This window comes from Malaclemys terrapin, chromosome 10 (genome assembly GCF_027887155.1).
Source record: "Malaclemys terrapin pileata isolate rMalTer1 chromosome 10, rMalTer1.hap1, whole genome shotgun sequence".
In the NCBI taxonomy this organism is placed as follows: domain Eukaryota; kingdom Metazoa; phylum Chordata; order Testudines; family Emydidae; genus Malaclemys; species Malaclemys terrapin.
The window spans coordinates 67,540,848-67,567,604 of NC_071514.1; the positions used below are offsets into that span (position 1 = coordinate 67,540,848).

Sequence of the window (26,757 nt, forward strand, 5' to 3'; positions counted from 1 at the left end):
CCGAGGGCCACATCTGGGTGGGGAAATTGTATTCAGGGCCGGGGCAGGCGGTTGGGATGTGGGAGGGGGTGTGGTGTGCAGGAAGGGGCTCAGGGCAAGGGATTGGGGAAGAGGAGGAGTGTGGGGTGTATGAGGGGGCTCAGGGCGGGGGTTGGGGTGCAGGAGGGGTGCAAGATGCAGGCAGGGGGCTTAGGGCAGGGAGTTGGGGGGTGGGGTACAGGAGGGGTTCGGGCTCCGGCCCGGCGCCGCTTACCTCAAGCAGCACCGGGGTGGCAGCAGTGCACACTGGGGCCAGGGCAGGCTCCCTGCATGCCCCCTGCATGCCTGCCCTGTCCCCGGACCCGCGTCGCTCCCGGAAGCGCTGCAGCCCCTGAGGGAGGAGGAGCGGAGGGCTCTGCGTGCACTGCCCTTGCCACGCCTCCGGGTACCTCCCCTGAAGTTCCCATTCGCCGCGGTTCCCCGTTCGGCAAGGGCAATGCATGGAGCCCTCTGCCCCCCCGCCTGGGGACCGCAGGGACGTGGTGCCAGCGGCACAGCGGGCTGGACCCAAAGCCCCGAGGGGCCGGATCTGGCCCACGGGCCGTAGTTTGCCCACCCCTGCTCTAAAAAATACCCCTGTGCTATTTTTTTCTTTTATTTCTTATCACAGATGTTCTGTCTATTCAGTTCTGGCAACTCTGAACACCAGAACTGGCAGCATATTTTGTAAATATAATTTTCCTACTATGTTGTAATGGCATTGCTATTGGACTTGGGAGCTTTGGATGGTACACAAAAATATGTTTCCTCTCGTTCCTTTATCTATCACAGCATCTTATCCTTCCAAAGGCAAGGGCTGCTTAAAGCTACAATTTCCTCCCTTCCCCGAGCAGCGTGCAACTAGAAAAATAACTAATTTTGCTGGGTTTTTATAACAGAAAACAAAGAAATAAAGTAAAAATAGCAAAGAAACCCACAGTTTAGGCTAATCTGCTTTTTGTTCACAAGTTCCAACTGCCTCATTTTAAATAAATACCTCAACAAATATCTACCTACCTCTGTAATGACTTGTACCATGCCACAGTCATACTTTTATGTTTAAAGTAATTAAAGGGTAGTGCATAACAAGAAAGAAAAATGAGAATGAACATTTCATCCACTGGGTAACTGTGACAGAATGCATTCCTGTATTCACATCCAACACACTATTGTAAATCTTTGTACAAAGTTTGCCTTGTGAAGTATCATTTGAAAACTCATAACTTGCTGATCAGTAATATCATGGTAAAATATGTGTATCAGTATTGTGTGTAAAGTTATAAACTTCTCCCTGTATAATGTATAAAAACTTCCTAAGTGTAAGAACAGTAGGAAACAGACTGCTGAGAGAGGTTGCGGAAGTTCCTTCAGTGGAGATTTTCAAAAGGAGGCTGGATTGCCATCTGTCTTGTATGGTTTAGGCACAACAAACCCTGTGTTTTGGCAGGGGGTTAGACTAGGTGACCATTGTGGTCCCTTCTAACCCTGTGATTCTAATTACCCCTGTAAATCTATGATTCTAATGTTAAAAATACATGTTCAGACTCATGTAGCATCAAACTGGTCAAACAGACCTGTTTTGAACAAAGGAGTGTATGCTTCTCATAATTTTCCATAAACAGAGTCATCAAGCAGGAAGGGAGAAAACAAAGGAAGTTCACACGGGTGAAAAACCCAGCAGGGAACATCCTTCCACACAAACACTTTGTCTCCTAGTTCTCAGATAGAAATAGAGAGGGACTGAAACTATAAAAAGGAGGGGCAACATCCCAAGGGAACCCTCTCTTTCTCTCCCTGTCCATCTCACTCTTTGCACCTGGGAAGACAAAAGAAACATCTACTGGACTCTGGGAGAAGGGTCCTGACCTGAGAGTTTGGTCGGTAATATTGGGAGCATGTGGGTAAGAGCTTTACCTTGAATTAAGTTTAGCCTGTCGAGTTTAGCATTAGAAAGCCGTTTATCTTTATTTTTCTTTTAACTATTTCTGACTGTATTGCCTATGCTTATTCCCATTTAAAATCTCTCTCATTGTAGTAAATAAACGTGTTTGATTGTTTTATCCAGTCCAGTGTGTTTAAATTGAAGTGTCTGGGTAACTCCATTTAAGGTGACAAGTTGTTTATATTATTCCCTTGAAGGAATAATGGACTTAATATATTTGAACTGTCCAGGAAAGGGATGGACAATACAAGACATACATCTCTGGGGGGGAGTCTGGGATTGGGAGTGTGTTGGGGTCGCCCTGCAGTATAACCAAGGCTGATGAGAACCAGGGTATGACTTGCAGGCTTCAGTTACACGCACACACACCTGGGAGTAACCTGCATGCTGGAAAGTTGTTTGTGAGCAGTCCAGGTTGAGCACTATAAGAGTAAAGCATTGCTAGGCCCCCCAGGTTACCGGGCAGGGGGGACACAGACTCCCACTGGTCTGGATTGCACCCTGCTATGTCACAGTAACTTTCTTTCTTATTAAGCCAGATGAGGAGGAGGCAGCTAGTAAAATGCAAAACACAGGCTATGGACCTGCCATTCAGAAAGACAAGAGAAAATGTCTTAACAGTTACAGTAGTATTTCTACTGAATCACACTATAGAAAATATGTATATATTCAGCTGCAGTAATCTTCTAAAAATGATTTACTTGAGTCTGCTGTTTTCTCTTCTCCAAGATCTTAACTACTGAATGGCAAGATTTCTGGCAATGGAAAAGATCTTCTCTGCTGTGTGGAAACCTATTCACTAAAGGCAACAAACCTGATGCTGTCAGATATAAAGAGGGAAGATACAAAGATTTCTGGGGCTTTACTGAATAACTATAAAATAAGAAAAACTAGCTAGTTCAAATGCTGAAATTAATTATACTCAGTGGGACAGAGAAGAGAATAAAGTTCAAAGTAATGTCTTCATGAAGAGATCATAAACACTGTTAGAGAGATGCAAAAATAATGCTATACAGAAATGCTAATTGTTATATGACATTTCTTGACATCAGTAATCATAACGCCAAAGCTAAAAGAGCGGGAAATGTGCTTAACTTTTTAAAAGCAATTTGGTACTAAGTGAGTACCTGCTTATCATCAATCAGAATGCAATGTTAGTACTCATGCTCAATGATGCTCAGCTGAAAAAAATCAGACCACTGGGTAGGGCATTCAAGAGTCTTTATATGGTCAGGAACACTGCAGAACTCATCTCACAGATAATCACATCTTTTCTGAGTCTGTCTCATTTAGTCTTTAGCTTCCAGAGACAGAAAATTGCTAAGTGGCTTCAGAAAAGAAAAACATGTCAAGAATCTGTTAAGGTAGATCGCATTCTGCCTTTTGATAGATGAACTGTCTCGCTTTTTTTTTTTAAAGAGATTCTATGGAAGAGCTTAAAGCTCTACAGAATAGTACTTGTCAGGCACTAAAGCTGTACATGTAAATAAATCTGCTCTTTGATTGCTGACTGTCCAGCTTAAATCACTCTATGCAGAGAATATGTACATATTCACATTCTCAAATATTTAACTGCTCTTCCTAGAGGAACAAGAAATATAATATCTTTCACTGGGTTTTCTCTGCCAAAAAAAAAAGTCTCTCCTGCTAACAGTATTTACTGTGAGAAACATCTGCTGTTGTACAGTTCTTTCCACTGTTCTATATGTGCCGCCCCTAAAAAACTTCCTGAGGTTCAATTACTAAAGACCCATTTCATTAAATAGCTGTAACGAGTCAGCATGCACTCTCCTTGAAACCAAGCAGTAAAAAGGTGAAGTGTAACACTGGGTTTTAGAGATATTGGATAGAGAGAGGTATATAAAACCTCCAGATATTATAGGATAACTAACTGTTCACAGGAAATAAATGTTTGAATACAATACTGGAAAGATCACAGACCAAGAGCCCAGTTTTCATAAGTGCTTAAATGACTTAGGTACCTAAGCCTTATCTTGAGAAATGACTCATGCACTTAGATGCTTAAATCCCATTGACTTTCAATGAGACAGACTCCTAAGTACCTATGTTACTTTTGACAATGGACTTGAGCTCATCTGGAACTCTTTTCCTAAGAGTATATACATGCTCCGAATAGAAAATAAGAGTGACAACACTAAATTCTTCAGGTTCAGGTGTCTTAAGATGCTTTCCTCCTTAAGGAAAGAGTGGGGGAAGGAGTAATACAAGACAAGAATTCCACTTTTATAAATAGATTTAAACAAAGCAAAACATCACCATAATAGTAATACCTGTGCTGTTCCACTAAAATTAGAAGAATCCACAACAAGACACAGCAACTGTGAACACCACTTGAACTAAATTTACATAGATGGCAAACATATCTCATTTTAATTCAGAAATTTCCATGTGGTATGGCATCTTTTTGTTTTAATTCAGGTGAACTTATGCTTTCTCTCTACTCTTCAGAGAAAGCTTGGACTCTTTTAATTGAAAATCTCAAACAAGTTTTAAACTAAAGGGGAAAAAAGACCAGAGTAGATAGAACCTAACTGCAGAATTTAAACAAATATTTGAACATATGCAAATATGGCTTAGTTGCTAATACTTTTCTGCCTGAGGCTAGTAACTTGACTCTATTGCTAACACATTTTCGTGCCTGAGCTAGACATCTCACATGAGGGTTTGATTTCAGAACCAATACAGACAGTTAAGTATAAAGGCTTCTACAGTGCCAGAAATAAAGTTTTTGCAATAAGCCACTACACAGAAGTCATTTCTATTCCCCACTGGTGTCTGTAAAGGTAAAAGTAAAGAACCTCTGGTACAATTTATAAAGGTAGGAAATAGCCTAGGTTTTCTGGCTACTAATACTTCCAATAGTTAAATTTGCATATTTGTGTATGTGTGTGAGAAAGAGTTGCTGTTGAACACTGAATGGTTGTCTCGTTTGCCTAGTCACTGTACCACCATTTTACTACGTTACTAGGGTCCTACCTTGAAAATACACACACGAGTAACTCTGCTCACCTAAATAGTTCCAGTGAGCTTCTCACACAAGTAAAGGTCTTATCCCTTGTGCATAAGTGTTCAAAGACGGGTCCCTTAGTTTGTGATTCACCTTCAGGTACTGAGAATATTTTAGAAGTTTGTCAGTTATTTCACTTATGGAAACCCCTTGCAAATATGATTTCTTAAAGTCACATTACATACCTGGTAAACATGGAATGCATTAGCAGCTTTTCCTCGTAGAAAGACTGAGGGAATCCAAACATTAATAAGGGCACGATTTGATCTGAGCAAAAGAAGAGACAAGTTTAAAATAGGGAATCATCTTTACATATAAAAATAAAGCTACATAGAAGTGTCTACCTCCAATGCTTGCAAAATGTCCACAGTGAGCAACTGAACCAAAACTTTCTGAACACTTAAAACATCACCATTTTGCCTGAATATTGTGTACTTATTATACCTAAAAGTAACAGTAAGTTAGGAACCATTAGGATAGATAATAAGACAGTAAATATCTTAATGTCACTACATAAATCCATGGTATGCCCCCATGTCGAATACTGTGTACAGTTCTGGTCATCCCATCTCAAAAATATACATATATTAGAATTAGAAAAGGTACACAGAAGGGCAACAAAAATGATTGGGGTATGGAACAGCTTCCATATGATGAAAGATTAAAAAGACTGGGACCATTCAGCTACGAAAAGACAACTGAGAGGGGATATGACAGAAGTCTGTAAAATCGTGAATGATGTGAAGAACGTGAATAAGGAAGTGTTATTTACCCCTTCACATAACACCCAATGAAATTAATAGGCAGCAGGTTTAAAACAAACAAAAGGAAGTATTTCTTCACACAGTGCACAGTCAACCTGTGTAATTCACTGCTAGGGGATGTTGTAAAGGCTAAAAGTATAACTGGGTTAAAAAAAGAACTAGATAAGTTCATGGAGGATAGGTCCATCAATGGCTATTAGCCAAGATGGTTAGGCACGCAACCCTTAAGTCTCTGACTGCCACATGCTGGGACTGAACAACAGGGGATGGACCATTTGATAATTTCCCTGTTCTGTTCACTTCCTCTGAAACATCTGGCATTGGCCACTGTTGGAAGACAGGATACTGGACTAGATGGACCATTAGTCTGACACACTATGGCCCTTCTTACTTTCTTATATTTAAGTTTGATTAGTTGGAGATCTTTTATCACATCAGTATTATTTTGAAAATAATATGTGGAGATAAAAAATATTTTTAAATGGTTTTGCATTTTCAGAAAACAGTAAAATTTCAATCATGAAGCATTAGGAGCAATTAAATAACACTATCATTTTAATTCCAAATTCTTTAAGATACATAAAATCAATTTTCCTTCACTCGCCTTTTCTCAAAAAGGATCAGCTAGATATATGGATTTTAGGCTAACAAAGGTTAAACTCCAGAAAAATCACACATTAAAATAATTCAGGCCGAAATATGGGATTTTTAGTGCAACTGTATTTGTTCAGTACTTTTTTACAATTTTCTTTTTTTAAAAAACTGTGGTACACTAATGTTCATCTTCTGCAGTGGGGAATGAATAATTACAGAAGAGCACTGCAAAACAAAAGCAAAAGAAAGAAATCACTTTTTAGTTATGTCATTAACCCTGCCTGGCATTTCCACGGGGATTTAGTTGGTCACAACTGCTGCTGAACCATTAGCGGACTAAAAGAACCAACTGAAAACCAAAACAAGCTCCCAACGGATATTCAGATGCAGCATAAAACTGAATTCCTTCTCTCCCAAGAGTTAAAAACAAAAAACAAAAAAACTAAACAGGACAAAGATTCTGAAAGTTGGCTGCATTATTTCCAATAACAGAATACCCTATCCGATGATTCACTTATTGGAAATTATGTAGGGAAAGCAATGTATTAGATTTGATCATTTGTTCCCCACTCCCACACAGACAGTATAAAGATACAAAATTTCACATCAGCATTTACTGCAAACTTACATTTCAAAATCTGACAAACTCTGGTCTTCAGATGTCTGACTCAAATCCCCAGGGACCTGACATCATCAAAAAAAATCATGATTATTAACTTTACCAAAACCATTACTAATTCCAAGTCATATAAAAACATGCATTTCTGAGAAAAATAATTAATTAGAATTAAATATATAAATGGTGCCCCTCACCCCTATATTCTGGTGCAAAGGCCATTACCCAGTGTAACTGGTGTGGTTCTGCTGCAGAAGGAAGGAAGCAGGATGCTGGGACCTCAACACAGTGTAGGGTGACCAGACAGTAAGCATGAAAAATCAGGACAGGGGTTGAGGGGTAATAGGTGTCTATATAAGACAAAGCCCTGAATATCCAGACTGTCCCTATAAAATCGGGACATCTGGTCACCCTAACACAGTGTGTCTGTACCTGCTATATGCCAGACCAGACAGGGACTCACATAGCACTCCAATATGCACACAGGGAAAGTTGTGTGCGTGAGTGGAGCTGGTTTGGTAAATCTGACATTGTGGCATCCTATCCTATCAGCCATTATGTGGCTATTCCTCCCCAATGCACCAGCGCCAAACAAGCTCTGCTTCTACTCCCTAGCTTTGGGGGAGGATTCTCTTTTGCAGCTGGTGAGAAACTTAACAGCACACAGTCCTGTTACTCAAGTTGTTTCCTGGGTTCTGGATTTATCCTTCAAAAAAAGTCTAATGGACTCTGCACAAATTCCCTCTCTGGAGTTTTTCTTTTAGATCTCTAGAAAAGGCTAGTACTACACATAACAAAACAAAGTAGGCATGCAATATTATTGTAACCTTCCCGCTTCGCTCTTTGCCAGGCTTCCAATTAGCCTTCAGCCTTTACCACGATAACAGATACCAGTTGGCCTGCCTTTAATGATTATTTTCTTCTATTAACAGATACAGAAGAGGCATGAGACAAGAAAAATTATTTGGCTAATTTAAAAATAAAAAAGTGACTGTTAAAAGCAGACCTGTACACACAAAATTGAATCCAGGTAATATTAGGAGAAGACTAGTGTTAGCCAATGTATATATTTGTTAGGGGTATGGCATAATATATTAATATGTATTACACACATAATATTAATATTGTACACATATCAGATATAAATGCTGAGTAGTCATGCTAAGTTGTACAACTATGAATTGTATTATTTTTTTCCCTGAATGCTCTTTACTCCTATTCACTCAAGCTAACGTATATGCCCCCCTACCATTTTGCAACAGTTGATTCAACTCTTGGCACAATCAGATACATGTCGGAAATCAGACATATGTCCTGGTACTCTCAGGAGGTGCTTCCATGGCGCACTGACAGCTGGAATGTGGTATGCACAATAAAAGATAAGGAAGGTACTGGATGGTACAGAAACAGGTGCAGACTCGTGGGTTGAATCTTGGATGATAAATAGAGTGCTTTTAGCTTGGAAACGACTTCAGTATAAATACTTCAGTGCATATTGTGGGAGCAGACCTTGTATAGAAGGTGAACTCTGAGAGATTGCTTCCCCAAAAGGGTGGTATGTATGTCTCTTTTTCATGTTGTACTGCTTTATTTTTGACTAATAAACTGACTATGCTTGGCTATTTAGTATCTTAAATATTTTTAATATCAAACCAGAAATGTAATCAAGTAATTAGCTATACCTGGTCACTAGTGGGTATTTCTGGGTCTGTGAATTTCCTGCCGCCTTGGGTATTTGATATGGCAGATTCAGTTATCCTTCTTGGATACTGGGGTTTAAAGACAATGCCTGCAGTATAGTTAAAACTCCAGCACCAAACTCTACTTTTCAACACCAAAACAACATTACCTTGCATCTTAACCTGGCTAAGCATGGAAAAATTCCTTCCTGTCCCAAACTGTGGTGACTAGCTACACCCTGATCCCAGTGAGAACTGTGATTCCCTGACTTAAATCAGCCTTAATGGCTGATAGATGTGCTCTCTAAATTGGATCAAACTATCCAGGGGCAGGAAGATGGGACAAGCTCCCTCAAGGCAAGCAGCCATTAGTTCCTCTGAGCAGACACACTGGCAGGATTTGAAACACTCTCCAATTCCTGGGCAGCCCCAGAGGCAGTTCCTTCCTACACAAGGCAATCCAGAGGCAAGTGGGATGGGAGAATATCTCTGCCTCTTCCTGAACCAGAAGGCTGCACGTTTATATGAAGAATAGGGGAGTGAGGTCTTGATTGCCAGAGGCCACCTCACTTTTTGCCAAACCTGAGCAACTGGGGATGATATGTGAGGAGATGGGAATCTCCATTCTAAGGACGAGCTCATAGATGCTGGAACTAGTGATGCTGCCGTACCTCTTGGCTTGAAGTGGTTTCCAGCATATCCAGGGTTTACAGTTTGGTTCTATGGCTCTCAGCACCCCCACTATACAAATTGTTCCAGCACCCCTGGATCAGCTATGCAAAAGGACAATGGAAAGATACAAATTACTTCATGGCATCGTGGTTTCACTCCATATTCTTTATGAAAATATGCTTATGATATGAATATGACATAACTGAGATGTACTTTATGCATGATGGGTCTTGTAAAATATCATTGGAAAGGTTATCATTTACTGAATGCCATTATCTAATTTGTATCATTTCTGTATCTGAAGTTAGGAATATTGACTATGTATCAGTATTTCAACTATGCTACTTTGGATGACACCCAATGCTAACACTTCAGGTACAACAATGGAAAAGTCAGACAGGGCTGATGGCTCATCAGCGAGGACAATGAGCTGTGAAAAGCTTGGCCTTCCTGCAGACACTCCATACTGCCACTGACTCATGGACGCTGTGATACTACAGAGTCAGGTGGTCTTGTCACCTGATACTAAACATTACCTGGGACTTCTTGTAACTTTCCACTGCAAGGTTTGAGAAACAGGATTCTCGCCTTATGTGAATCCTATTTAAGGGTGGGGAGAAAGGCAAAGGGAACTCCTCCTCTCTATGGCCTGTCTGCCCAAGAAGAAAGACTGCTAAAGCCACCTGAAGGGAAGGCGGGGCGGGAGGGGTCCAGTCTGAAAAGGAATATAACTGGAACTCTGAACCACAGAAATTTTGCAACCTGCCTAAAATAACATTTAGGGTGAGAATTTACATTTTTTAACCTGTTTCTTAAGTATATTGAGTTTAGCTTGCGTGTTTTGCTTTATTTGGTCAGTAATCTGCTTTGTTCTGATATCTCTTATATTCACTTAAAATTCACCTTTCGTAGTTAATAAACAATATTTCTTGTTTATAATATAACCCAGTTTATGTAATTTCTAACTGGGGGGGAGGGGGGAGGAGGGAGAGAAGTTGTGCTTATCTCCCTCAATGTCCACATTGAGGGAGAGGGCGAATTTCATAAAACCTTTGGTTTTGTACTCCATAAAGGGAGTGGGCACCAGAGTGTTGGGGCAAGCCCCTAAGGCTGAATCTTTCCAGAGCAGATCTCTGTCTCTCTGTGCAGCTGGGTGTGGCCCTGCCTGTGTGCTTGGCTGGAAGGGGACCCAGGCTGGCAGAACAGGCTGACTCAGTGGCATCCCAGCACAACAGGTGACACCCTAAAGGGCCCAAACCCATCACAATCACTTCATGTCTTTTCTCCATGTGTATGTTTTATAAATTGTTCTGAGTTTGTCTGTGTTTGACTAAAGAGGATTATCCACGAACATTTAGAACCTTAGGGTATCCCCAGTCTCTCATATGACAAATCAGATATTTCACACAAAGGTAAGCTTTACAACAAACAGCACAGTTATTACATGTCTATGCTCAGAACTTTCATGTAATGTCAACAGCTGGGGGAAAACAAAACAAAACAAAGAGCCAAAAAAATTTGAAACCTGTTTCTATCGAAGCGGTTCTTGGTGCAGGTTATTGCTATCACACGTCCATTGAATAACAGTGTGTTCACAGTTATTTTTAAAATGCAAATTTTTAAATTTTTAAAATTTAAACATCTCTGAGTATAATTATTTGAATCAATAATGCAAAGTGGTATATACCAATAGATGTCAGCAAATGAAACAGAACCCCAGGCTTGATGGCAGATTCTATGCAGATAGTGCTGAGTGAGCACAGGGGGGAAACGAGAGGGAGAAAATTTAAGGCAAAAGAGAAAAGAGATGTGGAAGAAAAGCTGCAGGAAAGGAGACAGGTAGTGTAAAAAGAAAAGGATTCTAGAGACAGTTGCAGGTGAAGAAGCAGAAAAGGATACAAATGGTAAGAAGGCTGTTTGGCTCATATACAACATATTATAAAAATTTAAATACACCAAATCATACAGCAAAAACTGACATTTAATCTCCATGATCTGGTGACCCTGAGCAACTACAGAAACTTAATTCCTAGCAGTTATGAAATCAGTGGAATCCCCCATAGGTTATGAAAGCCAATCTATCACCTGAGTCCGTGCTTTCATCCCCTGTAATCATGCTGCTAATTCTACTATTCAGAATTAAACTTAAGAAATGCTCTGTTGATTAAATAACCTGATAACTGAATATCCTTTGCTATATTTCAGCTGTAATACTGTTGGTGGCTCTAAGATCAGGCTTCCTTGTCAGCCTAGATAGCACTTCCACTTCCCCCCTCCTTGTATTTAAGGAATTAAAATTTCCATGGTTAAATCTAAGCTTTAGCTTCAGAACTCACCCCTCATCCTTTGGTCCACCAAAGCCTGGATTTCTATCTATGACAAATTTCTAGTAGCTCTTTTATTTTTCTCAATGAAAAATAATCTTTTATTCAACTGAATTTTAAAATCAAAATAGCATCTCTCATATGATGCTAACTATAAGAATTTGCAAGGGACAAATAAGCCAACCATTCAATACTATTAAATAAAACTAACAGGATTTGTCCCAAAGCTAAGATGACCTTATGGTTAAGCAGCAGGTCCAGCTGCTAATTATCACAAATATAAGCTGCTTCAAGAGTAGGATAGAGATTCAATCCCAGCTTTATTTTATTTATATATAAAAAATGCAAACCAACTTTTCCTCTAGCAGATGATCCTGCTCCTTTTCTGTACAGAAAAGAATGATACCCATGGCAGGAGCAGGATCAGCTGCTAGAGAGAAAGCTGGTTTGCATCTACTACAAACACTGTGCATCAGCAACCAGAGAACATGACTCTGTCAGGAATTATTTTTGTTTACTGAACTAATGTTATAATATTGACCAAAAACATAAACTCCTAGTCCACCAGATTTCTAAAATGAACATAAACTGTGTCTATCTTCAGACTTCATAAACAGCCATTGATTAAGAAGATGGGGATAAAAAAAATTTGGAAATAGGCAAAATTATCAAAAACCAAAGTGGAGTCTTCTCTTTGACCTGCAAAATGTTTAAATAGGTGTCTCTGTTTGAGATAAATCTTCAGAGCATAACAGCGTCTGAGAATGTTTTCCTTTAGATGTAAAATAGGATAAAATAATCAACACTGTCAGCCTGGAGGTATGGTCCATTTATCGCTAACTGAGCATGCACACTATATTTTTATGATTACAAGTGCTATGATTACATCTACCTGAGGTGTTTAATGCCCATTTAGCTTCAGTCATCACTAAAAAGGCTAATGGTGGCCAGATACTCAACACAATATAACAACAAGGGGGAAAGAACACAAGCCGAAATAGGGAAAGAACAGGTTAAAGAGTATTTAGATAAGTTAGATGTAATCAAGTCAGCAGGGCCTGATGAAATTCACCCTAAGGTATTTAAGGAACTAACTGAAGCAATCTCAAACCATTAGCAATTACCTTTGAGAACTCAAGGAGGACAGGTGAAGTCCCAGAGGCCTGGGAGAAGGGCAAACATAGTACTGTACCTATCTTTAAAAAAGGGAACAAAGGGGATCCAGGGAATTACAGATCCATCAGCCTAACTTTGATACCTGAAAAGCTACTGGAACAAATTATTAAACAATTTGTAAGCACCTAGAGAATAACAGGGTTATAAGGAATAGCCATCATGGATTAGTTAAAAAAGAAATCATGCCAAACCAACCTAATTTCCTTCTTTGACAGGGTTACTGTCCCAGTGGATGGGGGGAAGCTGTACATGTGATATATCTTGATTTTAGTAAGGCTTTCGATAAGACTCCCACATGACAATGATGAAGTTACTATCAGGTGGGTGCCCAAATGGCAGAAAGATCATACACCAAGAGTAGTTATCAACAGTTCGCTCTCAAACTGAGAGGGTATATCTAGTGGGACCCTGCAGGGGTCAGTCCCAGGCCTGGTACTATTCAATATTTTCATTAATTACTTGGATAATGGAGAAAAGAGTATGCTTATAAAATCTGCAGATGACACCAAGCTGGGAGGGGTTGCAATCATTTTGGAGGGCAGGATTAGACTGCAAAACAATCTTGACAAATTAGAGAATTGGTCTGAAATCAACAAGATGAAATTCAATAAAGTGAAAAGTACTACAATTGGGAAGGAAAAATCAAATGAACATCTTCAAAATTGGGGGAAACTGGCTAGGTGGTAGTACTGTAAAAAAAGAATCTGAGGGCTATAGTGGATCACAAATTGAATATGAGTCAACAATGTGAGGCAGTTCCAAAAAATGCTAGTTTCATTCTGGGGCGTTGTACCGGGAATGTCCTATGTAAGACACAGGCGCTAATGGTCCCACTCTGCTTAGAACTGGTGAGGTCTCAGCTGGAGTACTGTGTCCAGTTTTGGGTGTCACACTAAGAAAGATGTGGATAAATTGGAGAGAGTCCAGAGGAGAGCAACCAAAATGACAAAAGGTTTAGAAAACATGACCTATGAGGAAAGGTTAAAAAAAAAAAACTGAATGTTTAGTCTTGAGAAACTAAGACTGAGGGGGGTTTAGTCTTGAGAAATGAAGACTGAGGGGGAACCTAATAACAGTCTTCAAATATGTTAAGGGCTGTTATAAAGAAGATGGGGATCAACTGTTCTTCATTTCCACTGAAGGTAGGACAAGAAGTAATGGGCTTAATCTGCAGCAAGGGAGATTTAGGTTAGATATTATGAAAAACTTTCTAACTATAAGGGTAGTTTAGCTCTGGAATAGGAGTCCAAGGGAAGTTGTGGAATTCCCATCACTGGAGGTTTTTAAGAACATGTTGGACAAACACCTGTCAGGAATGGTAGGGTTACTTGGTCCTGCTTCAGAGCAGGGTGCTAAACTTGATGACTTCTTGAGGTCCCTTCCAGCCCTCCTTTTCTATAATTCTATCTACTGCAGTTGATGAGGTTCAGTTTTCACTGTTAATCTGCAGACAAGGAGTAAAAAAATACTTATTAGAGCAGTATTCTTTCACAAGGTTCTTCACCATGACTTGGTTTTATCACTTACTCACAAAATGAATACATAAATAAATGATGCACCCTATTGTGACTTATTCATTTACATTTTGGGTATACTGCAAATGATGTCAATTTGAGGGGGTAGTGTCATGAGTTGTCAGTGTGATAGCATATATAATAGTCTTCAATGCAGTCATATAATTTCATATATTTACTGCTATTGCCATAAAATAATGTCATCTACATTAACTGAAAAAAGTGTCATATCTACTCTCAAACAGATTTGCTTATCTTACAGTTTACAGACATACAGACATAAGGCTCTGCTCATCACGCCTTACTTGGTCCACCACTCCTCACTCTCATTGCAGTAAGAACAAATTTCCAATTATACACAATTATTAGACATTGGGAAAAGAATCAAAATATTCACTGTATGAAATGAAATTTACTGATCCAAAGAACGATAATGAAAAAATGCATAGTGTTCATCATGAACCTGATTTTCTGTTGCCCTTCATCTTTGGTTTGTCTAGACCAAGCTTTTAGTCCTGTTTTAATTCAAGTTAACTAACAACAGTAAATGCTATAAACTAACAGCAAACAAATATTTGCTCCAGGACACCCTGATCTCTGAAACAAATTACCTATGTCTACACTAGCATTTACAATTGTGCTAATTAACTTGACATAACTGACCATTCAATTAACTTGAATTACTACAAAACCACAAACTCTAGTCTAGACAAATCCATTGTGCTGTTATTTACACAGCACAATGTGACTGTAAATTCCACCAAATCAGAACAGTAGAGTTTTGAACTCTATACCAGTGAAAGTAACTTTGCAAGGAGCAGGGCACCAGATAATCAGGTCCCCCTTCATGAATAAAGTATAGGATACCTGGAATTTAATGAATGAATACTTTGCCCAATTTAACTTCTATAATAAATGGGCTGCTGGGCACAGTGTGTACAGAAACTGGTTTCTCTAGATTAAAGTTTCATGCAAAACTTAAACACTACTCACTGAGGGCCAGAATCTATTACTCACACTCACACTGAGTATTACCCTGTTCTGGGAATGGCACAATGTTCTACATGATCAAGAGTGGGAGAATCTGGTGCTAAATTAATATAGCGCATATGCTGGGAGATTTTTCCCACACCCGAACAACATAGTAGATCATCATCATTAGATTTGTACTAGCACTGGGTCAATTAATCTTGATTTCATTTTCAAAGAGGTTTATTTGCCTTGATATAATCACTTGAATCATTCAGTTTTGTGAAAAGTGACCAACTTTAAAATATTATGTACTTTGAAACCTACAGTGGTGTTCTGCAATGTCATGTGACAATCCAGTGACCTATATACTACATACAAAGTCAGTAACAACATTTGCTAAAAGTTTATACAAAATCACCTGAAAAAAAATTGAGTAACATTAGCTGGAAGCTGTTGCCTGGTGTCCTACCAGAATGGAAGCAGCCTTCCATTCCTGGGGTGGCTGCACTTCATTGGCTGCATATCAGCTCTGATGCCAAATAGTTTATGAGTACTGTTTATATAACCATTTCATTCTACGCTTTCAAAGGCAACATTCAGTATCTATTTAGGATGTATTTAAAATAAAAATAAAAATTAAGAACAGCATAAATTGCCCAACAGAGTCTGAATATTAAATGTAGTATGCTGATGACAGAAAAAAAATCAGAAAATATTAAAAATAAAACACTTTCAAAACTTCTATGCAAACAAGCTTTTTGTGTTTCTACTAAAAAAAGGGGGGCACAGTTTTCCCCACAATTGGAAGTCTTGTGATTTGCTTTGGATCTACAGGGAGAAAAACAGTCTATCCCAATTTTAAAAATAGGTAATATTTTCAGTATTTACATGTGTGGCTGGAGACAAAGCTTTTTAATATCTAGTTGTTCCAAACAGCATTTAAGGTAAACAGGATATTTTCAATATGTCACATTTAAAATATTTTTTATAAAACCATGAATATTTTAGATGCCATACTGATGTGCAACTTAAAAACAAATATTATTCAGAGTCCCACCAAAGCTAGATTTTTTTTTTAAAACACCTGATGTCAGAATAACTGGGCGACTGGAAAAATACATCTTTAAATTCATTCTTTAAGCTAGAGATGGTATGTATCATTGATGTTTTAAAGATGCTTCACAGTTGAAATCATTTGTATTTATTTCATAAAATGCCACAGTGGAAATCTAGAACACTTACACACTATACTAACATTTTAAAACCTGCCAGAAAGACAAAGTAGGTGTTTCTTATTTAACATTTATATTGCGGTAGCACCTAGAGGCCAACCAAAATAGGACCCCATTATGGCAGGTGCTGTACAAACATACAGTAAATGACATTCCTTTCTCCTATTTGGGGTTTTGTAAAATGCAAAACATTTTTCCTATTTTTCTAGTTTGGATTTTAAAATGTATTATCTTCTTTTATCATTTTAGTGACAGGAAGGTGCTGGACTGACAGCCTTGGAGGCAAAATTCTCTGGACAGATACACACTAGAAACATCTACACAAACCTTCCATCAATCCAGACCTGAAGTAATCATCTCTAGTGGCAAGGGTCTCTTCTGCCTATTCATTCAATATCTCCTTTGCTGAGATCTCTATCAATCATGGCAGTTAGGGACAACTGTGAGAGTGAATTTTATGTAAATACCTGCCCACTAACAACATTAGCAATTTAACAACTTTGTGTCAGTTCCAAACTCGGTAGTAGTCAAGCTGAAGAGATAGAGATGAAAGGTTCCAATTAACATTAATCATCTCTTGAGACTTATACATTTGCTATCAGACTTGCAAGGGAACAGACAGGTCAATCAAAACCCCCTCTGTTTGCTGAGTCAGAGGTTTACAGTTTGGAAGTCCAAAAGGATGCAGATGTCCTGGACTGTGGTAATAATCCGGGGGAGGGAGAAATAAATAAAAGCATGGGTGCAGACCATACTTTGGTGACTGCATGAATGTGATCAGAAATTTGTGGCAACTCTGCCATTTGGGTGGAAATCAGTTGATTGCACATGTCAATCACATGTCAATCAGGCTTGTCCTGATCACAGATGCATAAACCAGGATTACAATCTAACTGGAGAAATCCCTTCACAGGCAGATGGAAAAGCTCTGCTAAACAACAGCTCATGTATATAGAGAATGAAAGGAGAAGATTTACCTTCAAAACCCTGAAAGTAATTGCAAGGCCCAGACAGTTAGCATATAAAGAGTGGAAAGGGGAGCGTGTCCATTTTCGCAGGTGAGAACATCTTGGGGGATGGTCCAGTTCTTGGATGTGAATGAGCAGCAGGACAGGGAAGAGAGAATTAAGAATGGAATCCTCCCTCTAGATGTAGTCCACAACCCAGAAAGGGATTGCTTCAGAGACCCAATAAGCAACATAACAATTAGGTTTTCCAAGGATAACCTGTTCTATATGCTTTCACATATTTAACAAAGTTACAGACTGTTGCTTTTTTGGCACAGTATATTGTCAGTATGTCCTTCTCAATGTGCCAGAAGCAATACTTCCAACAAGTACATACGGTAGGGTTACCATACGTCCTCTTTTTCCCGGACATGTCCGGCTTTTCGGCAGTCAAACCCCCGTCCGGGGGGAATTGCCAAAAAGCAGAACATGTCCGGGAAAATGGCGGCTCTGTTTAAGAGCCCGGCTGCCTGAACGCTACCGGCTTCGGGCAGCCCCGTGCCTGGAGACCCTGCGCCGCTGGAGCCCGGGAGGGGAAGTGCCCGGCTGGGGGCGCAGGGTCTGGAGGCACGGGGCTGCCCGAAGCCGGTAGCGCTCCGGCAGCCTGGCTCTTAAATAGAGCCGCGGGGACTGGAGCCTCCAGCCGCCGGGGCTGTGTGTAACTGACACAGTGTCAGTTACACAGAGCCCCAGCCACTGGAGGCTCTGTTTAAGAGCCGGGCTGCCCGAGCGCTACCGGCTTCGGGCAGCCCCGTGCCTCCAGACCCTGCGCCCCCAGCCGGGCACTTCCCCTCCCGGGCTCCGGCGGCGCAGGGTCTCCAGGCACGGGGCTGCCCGAAGCCGGTAGCGCTCGGGCAGCCCGGCTCTTAAACAGAGCCTCCAGCGGCTGGGGCTCTGTGTAACTGACACTGTGTCAGTTACACACAGCCCCGGCCGCTGGAGGCTCCAGTCCCCGCGTCTCTATTTAAGAGCCGGGCTGCCCGAGCGCTACCGGCTTCGGGCAGCCCCGTGCCTCCGGACCCTGCGCCGCCGGAGCCCGGGAGGGGAAGTGCCCAGCTGGGGGCGCAGGGTCTGGAGGCACGGGGCTGCCCGAAGCCGGTAGCGCTTGGGCAGCCCAGCTCTTAAACAGAACGGGGGCGGCTGGAGCCTCCAGCCCCCGGGGCTGTGTGTAACTGACCCAGTGTCAGTTACAAAGAGCCAAAGAGGAGAAAAGCCTCCAGCCCCCGGGGCTCTGTGTAACTGACACAGTGTCAGTTACACAGAGCCCCAGCCGCTGGAGGCTCTGTTTAAGAACCGGGCTGCCCGAGAGCTACTGGCTTCGGGCAGCCCCCTTGCCTCCGGACCCTGCGCCCCCAGCCGGGCACTTCCCCTCCCGGGCTCCGGCGGCGCAGGGTCCGGAGGCACGGGGGCTGCCCAAAGCCGGTAGCGCTGGGGCAGCTCGGCTCTTAAACAGAGCCTAAGAGGAGCAGAGCCTCCAGCTGCGGGGGCTCTGCTCCTCTTCGGCTCTGTGTAACTTATACAGTGTAAGTTACGCAGAGCCGCCGGAGCCCCGGAGGGGAAGTGCCCGGCTGGGGGCACAGGGTCCGGAGGCATGGGGGCTGCCCAAAGCCTGAGCGCTACCGGCTTCACGGTTTGCTGGGCAGCCTCCAGACCCTGCGCCCCCGGCTGGGCGCTTCCCCTCCCGGGCACCAGCTGCGCTGGGGAAGCGCCGGCTGGGGGCGCAGGGTCTGGGGGCTGCCCGGGAAACCGTGATGCTGGTAGCACTGGGGCAGCCCTTTCCCCCTGGCTGGGAGTGGGAGGGAGGAGGGGGCGGAGTTAGGGTGGGGGAAGGGGCGGAGTTGGGACGGGGCTAGGGGTGGGGAAATGGGCGGGGCCATGGCCCGTGGAGGGTCCTCTTTTTTTATTTATGAGATATGGTAACCCTAACATACGGTTCCTTTCATCATTTGAGAACAACCCCCCTGACTGTGTAATTCAGCATGGTAAACTAGCTGAGTCACTGAGATCCAGTAAGAGCTCTTTATCAGAAGAAACTTGGCACATGAGTTTGCCTTATTTAAACTACCAAAATTGCTGAAGAAGTTTTGGTCATTAAGAAGCCATATACACACAAATGAATAACAATCTCATTTCATTAGTACTGAGAATGCAATGTGAGTTGCTTCCCTCATGAGTAAAACTATTTTTAAATGTGCTAACTTGTCTTCCATGCTACATTATTTCCAGCTGATCTGAATATCTCTCAGTCTCTTAAAATTTGCCTGTCAATTTTTATTATTATTCAAAACAGATGATTGTCTAACAGAACAACTTTAGTAAACTAATCAACTTAAACCCTGTTAAGAGATGGAATTCACTTCAGCAATTTAAATTAATGGATGCAGGCCATAATCCACAATAAAATCCTCTGAGCAGACACCGAGTGACTTTTCATCCTATCCACCACCGCAACGAATAACTGCATTGACTTTGCGAAACGGCTTAGTCTTGTCAATGTACAAGGCAAGTGCACTCCTGACGTCCAGGGTGTGCAATCTGTGCTCCTTTTCCGATTTATGAGGTTTCGGAAAGAAGACCGGTAAGTATACGTCTTTGCCGGTATGAAGCTGGGCAAGAACACTGGGTGCAGCTGCAGTTGGCCTTTGTACTTGTAGAACACCATACAGGATGGTTCTGAAGTAAGTGCCCTGATCTCAGAGACCCTACGGGCAGACATTATTGAGACCAGGAAAGAAACGTTCCAGGAGAGGAAGAGAAGGGAGCAGTAAGCCAAAGGCTGGAAGGGAGGACCTATGAGGAGCGACGCATGAGGTTCAGGTCCCAAGGAGGGACAGGATCCCTCAAGTGCGGGTAGAGGCGCTCCAGACCTTTCAAAAACCGGACCATCATGTCGTGAATGAAGACTGATCTGCCTTAGAGCGGAGGTTGGAAGGCCGAAATAATGGCAAAGTGAATTTTGATTGATGACATGGCCAACCGTTGGAGCTTGAGGTGCAGAAGATAGTCCAGGATCGCCTGCAGCGAGGCCTGCTAAGCTTGAATACCCCCAGTCTGAGGTCCACTTGGCCAGGTAGGTCACTCTGGTGGAGGGCTTTCTGCTACCCAACAAGACCTGTTGGGCATGGGCCGAGCATTCCCGTTCTTCCACATTTAGCCTGGCAGAAGTCATGCTGTGAAGTGCAGCACCGACAGATTTGGATGCAGAAGACTGCCATGTTTCTGGGACAGCAGATCCGGCCAAGGAGACAGCTGAAGTGGGGCAGCTACCGAAAGGTCCATCGGTGCTGCCGCGGCCACGCAGGGGCTATCAGCATCACCTTTGCCTTGGCCTGTTTGATCTTCATAAGGACCTTGTGGATTAGTGGCACCAGTGGGAAGGCGTACATCAGAGCCCCTGAGCACAGGAGCAGAAAGGCATTTGACAGGGAGCCCCTGTCCAATCCCCGGAACGAGCAGAACACGTGGCATTTCCTGTTCTGATGAGAGACATGAACAAGTCCACCTGCGGAGTCCCCCACCTCCAGGGAATCACACTGACCACCACCGGATGGAGCAACCACTCCTGGCGTGATGAGAAGGTCCTGCTGAGGTGATCTGCCAAAGCGTTCCTGACCCCGGGCAGATGTGTGGCTACCAGATGGGAAGGTGTGCTGCACACAGAAGTCCCAAAGGTGGAGAGCTTCTTGGCAAAGGGCCGATAACCTGGATGCACCCTACCTTTTGATGTAACACATCGCAGTGGTATTGAGTGTCAGAACCTGCACCACCTTGCCCTTGAGGTGGGGCAGGAAACCTGCCAGGCCAGGCAAACCGCTTTGAGCTCTCTGACGTTTACATGGAGGGACAGATCATCCCATGATCAGCAGCCTTGTGTGCTGAGCTCACTTAGATGGGCTCCCCTGCCCAGGTGCGAGGCATCTGAAACCAGGTCCCTCCAAGTCCGATTTGGGGCTCAACCACCAATCCAGGCACAATCGGATGTGAACCAGCACCCTGACTACCCAGTCTAGATAGTGTCTGTTGGGGTTGTAGACCGACGCCAACCATGCTTGCAGTGGCCAGAGAGGGAGCCGGGCGTGCCAGACCACGTATGTACGTGCAGCCACATAGCCTAACAACCGGAGGCAGGTGTGGGCAGTGGTGAGCAGGTAGTTTTCCACATGGGAGATTGGGTCCTGGAAACGCGCCGCCGGAAGGAAGGCTCTGGCTCGTGTGGAGTCAAGAACCGACCCAACGAACTCTATTTGTTGCAGTAGCCTTAAAGTCGATTTCTTTTCGTTTATCAACAGGCAGGTGGTGGCAGGTGGAATGAATCAGATAGAGGCTCCCCTGCACCTGTTTCCAAGATCTGTCCTTGATGAGCCAATCGTCGAGATACGGGTAGACCTGAACCCCTGGACGCCTCAGGTAAGCGGCCACTGGCACCATACATTTTGTGAACACCCTTGGGGCAGACGAGAGACCAAAGGGCAGTGCCGTGAACTGGAAATGGCACCTGCCCACCATAAAACGGAGGAATTGTCTGTGATCTTGAAAGATGGAAGTTATGGAAATAAGCATCCTTCAGATCGAGGGCAGCGTACCGGTCTCCTGGATCCAGGGAGGGGATGATGGAAGCCAGGGAAACTATGCAGAACGTCAACTTTTTGAGACACTTCTTGAGGCACCAGAGCTCCAGAATGGGTCTTCAGTTGCCTTTTGCTTTCGGGATTAGGAAATAATGGGAGCAAAACCCTTATCCTCTCATGTCCTGAGGGACCTCCTCCACAGTCCCCAGCTATATGAGGTTCTTGACCTCTTGAACGAGGAGTTGCTCGTGAGAAGGTTCCATGAAGAGAGACAGGGAAGTGGGGTGGAGGGGACAACCAAGAATTACAAGGTGCAGCCCCGAGTTAAATCTCTAGCATCCAACAGTTCGAGGTGACCCGCGACTAGGCCAAATGGTGGGAATGAAGACAGTTGAGGAAAGAACAAGGCAGATCTGGGAAATTCACCGGAGCGTTGCTCTTGAGCACACCCTGAAAATGAGCGCTTCTGGCCCTGGTTGTGCAGGGGAGCAGGAAGACGAAGGGCGGCGACTACTAAAACTCGCGTCTCTATCCCTTCTCCTTGTGGGCCCCTGTCGAAGATGCCAAGGCCTTGGCGGCAGCCAGAACTGCTTCCTCATCGACTGAGACATATGCAGAGCCAGTGAGCGAAGGGTAGCCTGAGTGTCCTTCAGTCCGTGCAGCCTCGCATCAGTCTGCTCAGTAAAGCGACCATTCTCATCAAAGGGAAGATCCTGGACCGAGGCCTACATTACCTGGGATAGGCCAGCAGTCTGAAGCCAGGAACTGCACCACATGATCATTGTCAACACGACCACCCTAGTGCCAAATCACGCGCGTTCCCCTGGGTGGCAGCCTTCCCACCAAAGACTGCTTGTTAGCTCTCCCCTGCCTAAGGATTAGAGCTCATAGACTGCTCATTAGTTCAGCCCTGCCTAAGGGTTAGAGTGGACAGGCTATTCATTAGCCCAGCCCTGCCTGAGGGCCTAGGTCCTATTGACTGTTTGGGGTTCCACCCTGTTACAAAGGTGGGACGAGAACGCCTACTCTGCTAATTCCCTTTACACTAGGCCGTGATCCTGGTGATATAGTGAGGTGGTGTGGCCTCCCTCCGCCCCAGAGGGGGAGGGATGACTGCAACACATTATAGGACTCAACAGGAAGAATCAAATGTTAGCTCAACAGACTACATAACCCCACCAATAAATCCCAACAATACTTCAAAAACACTCTCTCTCACTCCCCTCTTCAGCCAGCACAAACCTCAGATCAACCTTCTCTTCCAAACATGAAAGTCCAAAGGAAAGCAATAGCTGAGGGAAAACATAAAAGCAGCAGGAACTGCCACCCACCCATGGCTCTCAGAAGCAACATAGGCAAGTGTCTCAAAACAGTGTTGGCAGCAGCTCAAAAACAGAAAACAACAAATGTACAGCATCCTCAAAGCTCTTGCAGACATCCCACCTCAGCAGCACTTATGCTGACAAAATGATCCTCCCCAATATCTTTCTCTAAAATTGTTTTGAAGGAAACAAATCCCACTCAGTTATTTATTCACCACAGATTTCACCAATACAATGTGCAGATCTGAAAGGTAGGAGCTACACAATTCATGATACTTGGAGTCTAACTGAGATGTGCTCGGATGCCTAGAAAGTCTAAAGGTCTGCCTGTCTGTCCTCCAGTGTGTAAGCGATCCAGCATACACAGGTTTCACAGGCTGTTTTCTGCAACACTAATGTAAATTTGTTCTCTCCACAGAAGACTATCTTGGGTTAGAATGAGTTGCCTAGACTTCAATTCAAAATATTTTCTATATCATTTAATTACAAAAACAAAAAAAGAGGAGGTTGCTTATCTGTAACTGAAGGTTCTTTGAGATGTGTGAACCCTATCTATAATCCACTGAAGGTTATACATTCGTACCATGCTCCCAGAGTCAGAGAATTTGAAAGTAGTGTCCGCCGAATATAAACAGGAATCACACAGCTCAAAGAACCTCCCGTTACAGGTAAGTAACCTCCTCTTCTTCTTTGAGTGATGGTCCCTATTATATTCCACTGAGGATGATTAACAAGCAGTACCTAAGTCAGAAGAGGGTGCGAGGATGAGGACAAAATGGTTGTATGGAAAACTGCAGCGCCAAAGGAGTCGTCGGTTGCCAAGTCCTGCACTAAGGCACCGTGCATTGCAAAGGTGTTCACAGAACTTCACATGGCCGCCCTACATGTGTCCTGGAGTGGCACATCCTGGAGAGAGGCCGGGGTAGAAGCTGTTGTGGAGTGAGCCCACACCCCGGTATGGGGAGGCAGATCTGATAATTGGTAGCACAGTTTGATGCAACCCAAAATCCATTTGAGATTCTTTGGGTGGAGATGGCCTGTCCCCTGAGTCTTTCTGCTACAAACAGTCTAGGTGACTTCCTGATAGGTTTCATTCTCCATCGGTATAAGGCTAAAGCTCATTGGCAGTCTAAGGAATTGAGTCAGCATTCCTTGGTACATGTGTGGCTTTGGGAAGAAAACAGGTAAGTGAATGGATTGATTGATGTGAAACTGAGAGATTATCTTTGATAAGAACTTGGGATGCAGGTGCAGGGAGTCTAACTTTGTGGAAAATTGTAAAAGGTGAGTCTGTCAGCATAGCTTTAAGTTCACCAATCCTTCTTGCGGAAGTGATAGCAACACAGAAGGTGACTTTCATGGAAAGGAGGGTCATTGAGCATGATGGCAACAGTGCAAAGGGTGGTTTCATTACTATGGCTAGAACTAGGTTCAGGTCCCATTGAGGTCTGATGGGTTGGACAGGTGGGATGGTTCTGAGGAGGCCCAAAACCTAGCAGTTAGCAAATATGTAAAGAAAGAGTGATCTTCCACAGGAAGGTGGAATGAGCTAACTGTCGCCAGGTGGACTTTCAGAGAGTTGAAGGTGAGACATTCAGGGACAGAATGCAGTCCAAGAGGAAGAGGATCCCCGCTGAGTCTGGTGGAATTCTCTTTTGTTGGGCCCAGGAGGCAAAGTGTTTCCACTTGGCCTGGTAACAGTGCCTACGGGATTCCTTCCTGCTGCTGGAGAGGATGGCATGGCTGAAGAACAGGTCCGTTTTAAGGCAGATGCCCATCCAAATACCATGCTCTGAGGTGGAGTGCCTGTGGACTGGGATATCTTAGCTCACTGTTGCACTGTGTCAGCAGATTGGGGAAGGTGGGGACAGGAATTGGTGGACAGGTTGACATGTGAAGGAGATTGGGAAACCAGAACTGTCTGGGCCACCAGGGGGCAATCAGAATTACCTTCGTTCTGTCTTGTTGGATCTTGTGGAGTACCCAAGGGCAGGAGCAGTAAAGGAGGGAAGGCATAGTTGATTTGGTCTGATCAGGAGAGTAGGCGCACGTTGTCCTGAGACTGGTGGCTGAGACCTTCCCTGGAGCAGTAGGGGATGCATTTGTTGTTTATATGTGAAGTGAAGAGATCTCTTGTTGGAATCCCCCACCAGGTGAAAATGTGTACTATCGAATTGTGAAGTTCCCACTTGTGGTCAATCACAAAATGTCTGCTGAGTGAAGCTGTGAGCACGTTCTGTGTCTCGGGAAGATAGGCTGCGGACAAGAGTATCTGGTCTCACAAAACCGGGTGACTGGGCAACAAAATGGCAGATGAAATTCAATGTTGATAAAGTATCACGAGATAGCCGTGTTAGTCAATATCCGCAAAAACAACAAGGAGTCCGGTGGCATCTTAAAGACTAACAGATTTATTTGGGCATAAGCTGAGTGAGGTTTTTTAACCCACGAAAGCTAATGTTGATAAACACAAAGTAATGCACATCGTAATGCACATTGGAAAACATAATCCCAACTATACATATAAAAGGATGGGGTCTAAATTAGCTGTTATCACTCAAGAAAGAGATCTTGGAGTCATTGTGGATAATTCTCTGAAAACATCCACTCAATGTGCAGTAATAGTCAAAATGTTGGGAATCATTAAGAAAGGGATAGATAATAAGATAAAAAAAATATGATATTGCCTCTATATAAATCCATGGTATGCCCACATCTTGAATACTGTGTGCAGATGTGGTCGCCCCATCTCAAAATATATGTATTGGAATTGGAAAAGGTTCAGAAAAAAACAAAACTAGGCTAGATGACCTTTGGTCTAACCCATTATGGCTGTTCTTATAGTAAGTAATGCACCAATTCCAAAGATTGACTGCTTCTGCGCATAAAGCAGTAGATCTCATGCTCCTGTTTGTTGATGTAGAAAATAGCGGTGGTGTTTTCTCTCATGATGAGAACAAGATGGGAATGGATGAATGGAAGAAAGGATCGGCATACTTTCCTTACAGTTCAGAGTTCCAGGATATTGATGTACACCCTGGGTTCTCGAGGAGACCACATTCCCTGTGTCACGTGATTGTCCATGTGTGCTTCCCAGCCTACAAAGGATGTGTAGGTGATGATCATCTTGTCTGGAAAGGAGGGAACCCCTAGGCAAACATGACATGGGATGTCAGCACCCACTCAAGGGATGACAGTACCCAGGCAGGGATTGTCCATAAGGTCCATGGGGTGATATTTTGGTGAGTAAACTGTCTGGAGTCACATCTGGAGGCAGTGAAGGTGGAGTCGAGCAAAAGCAGTCACATATGTACACGAAGGCAAGTGGC

At 43.2% G+C, this 26,757-nt stretch overlaps 1 protein-coding gene across 3 annotated transcripts in view; it reads right to left on the bottom strand.

Annotated features, from left to right (window-relative positions):
- SNX29 (sorting nexin 29) overlaps positions 1 to 26,757 on the bottom strand; it is a 490,357-nt gene that overhangs the window by 221,050 nt on the left and 242,550 nt on the right. For all 3 annotated transcript variants that reach the window (XM_054042042.1, XM_054042043.1, XM_054042041.1), the window contains 2 exons: positions 6,975 to 7,030; positions 5,174 to 5,255 (listed from right to left, as the gene is read on the bottom strand). In XM_054042042.1, coding sequence (XP_053898017.1) covers positions 5,174 to 5,255; positions 6,975 to 7,030 — 138 coding nt within the window. The remainder of the gene's footprint in view (positions 1 to 5,173; positions 5,256 to 6,974; positions 7,031 to 26,757) is intronic.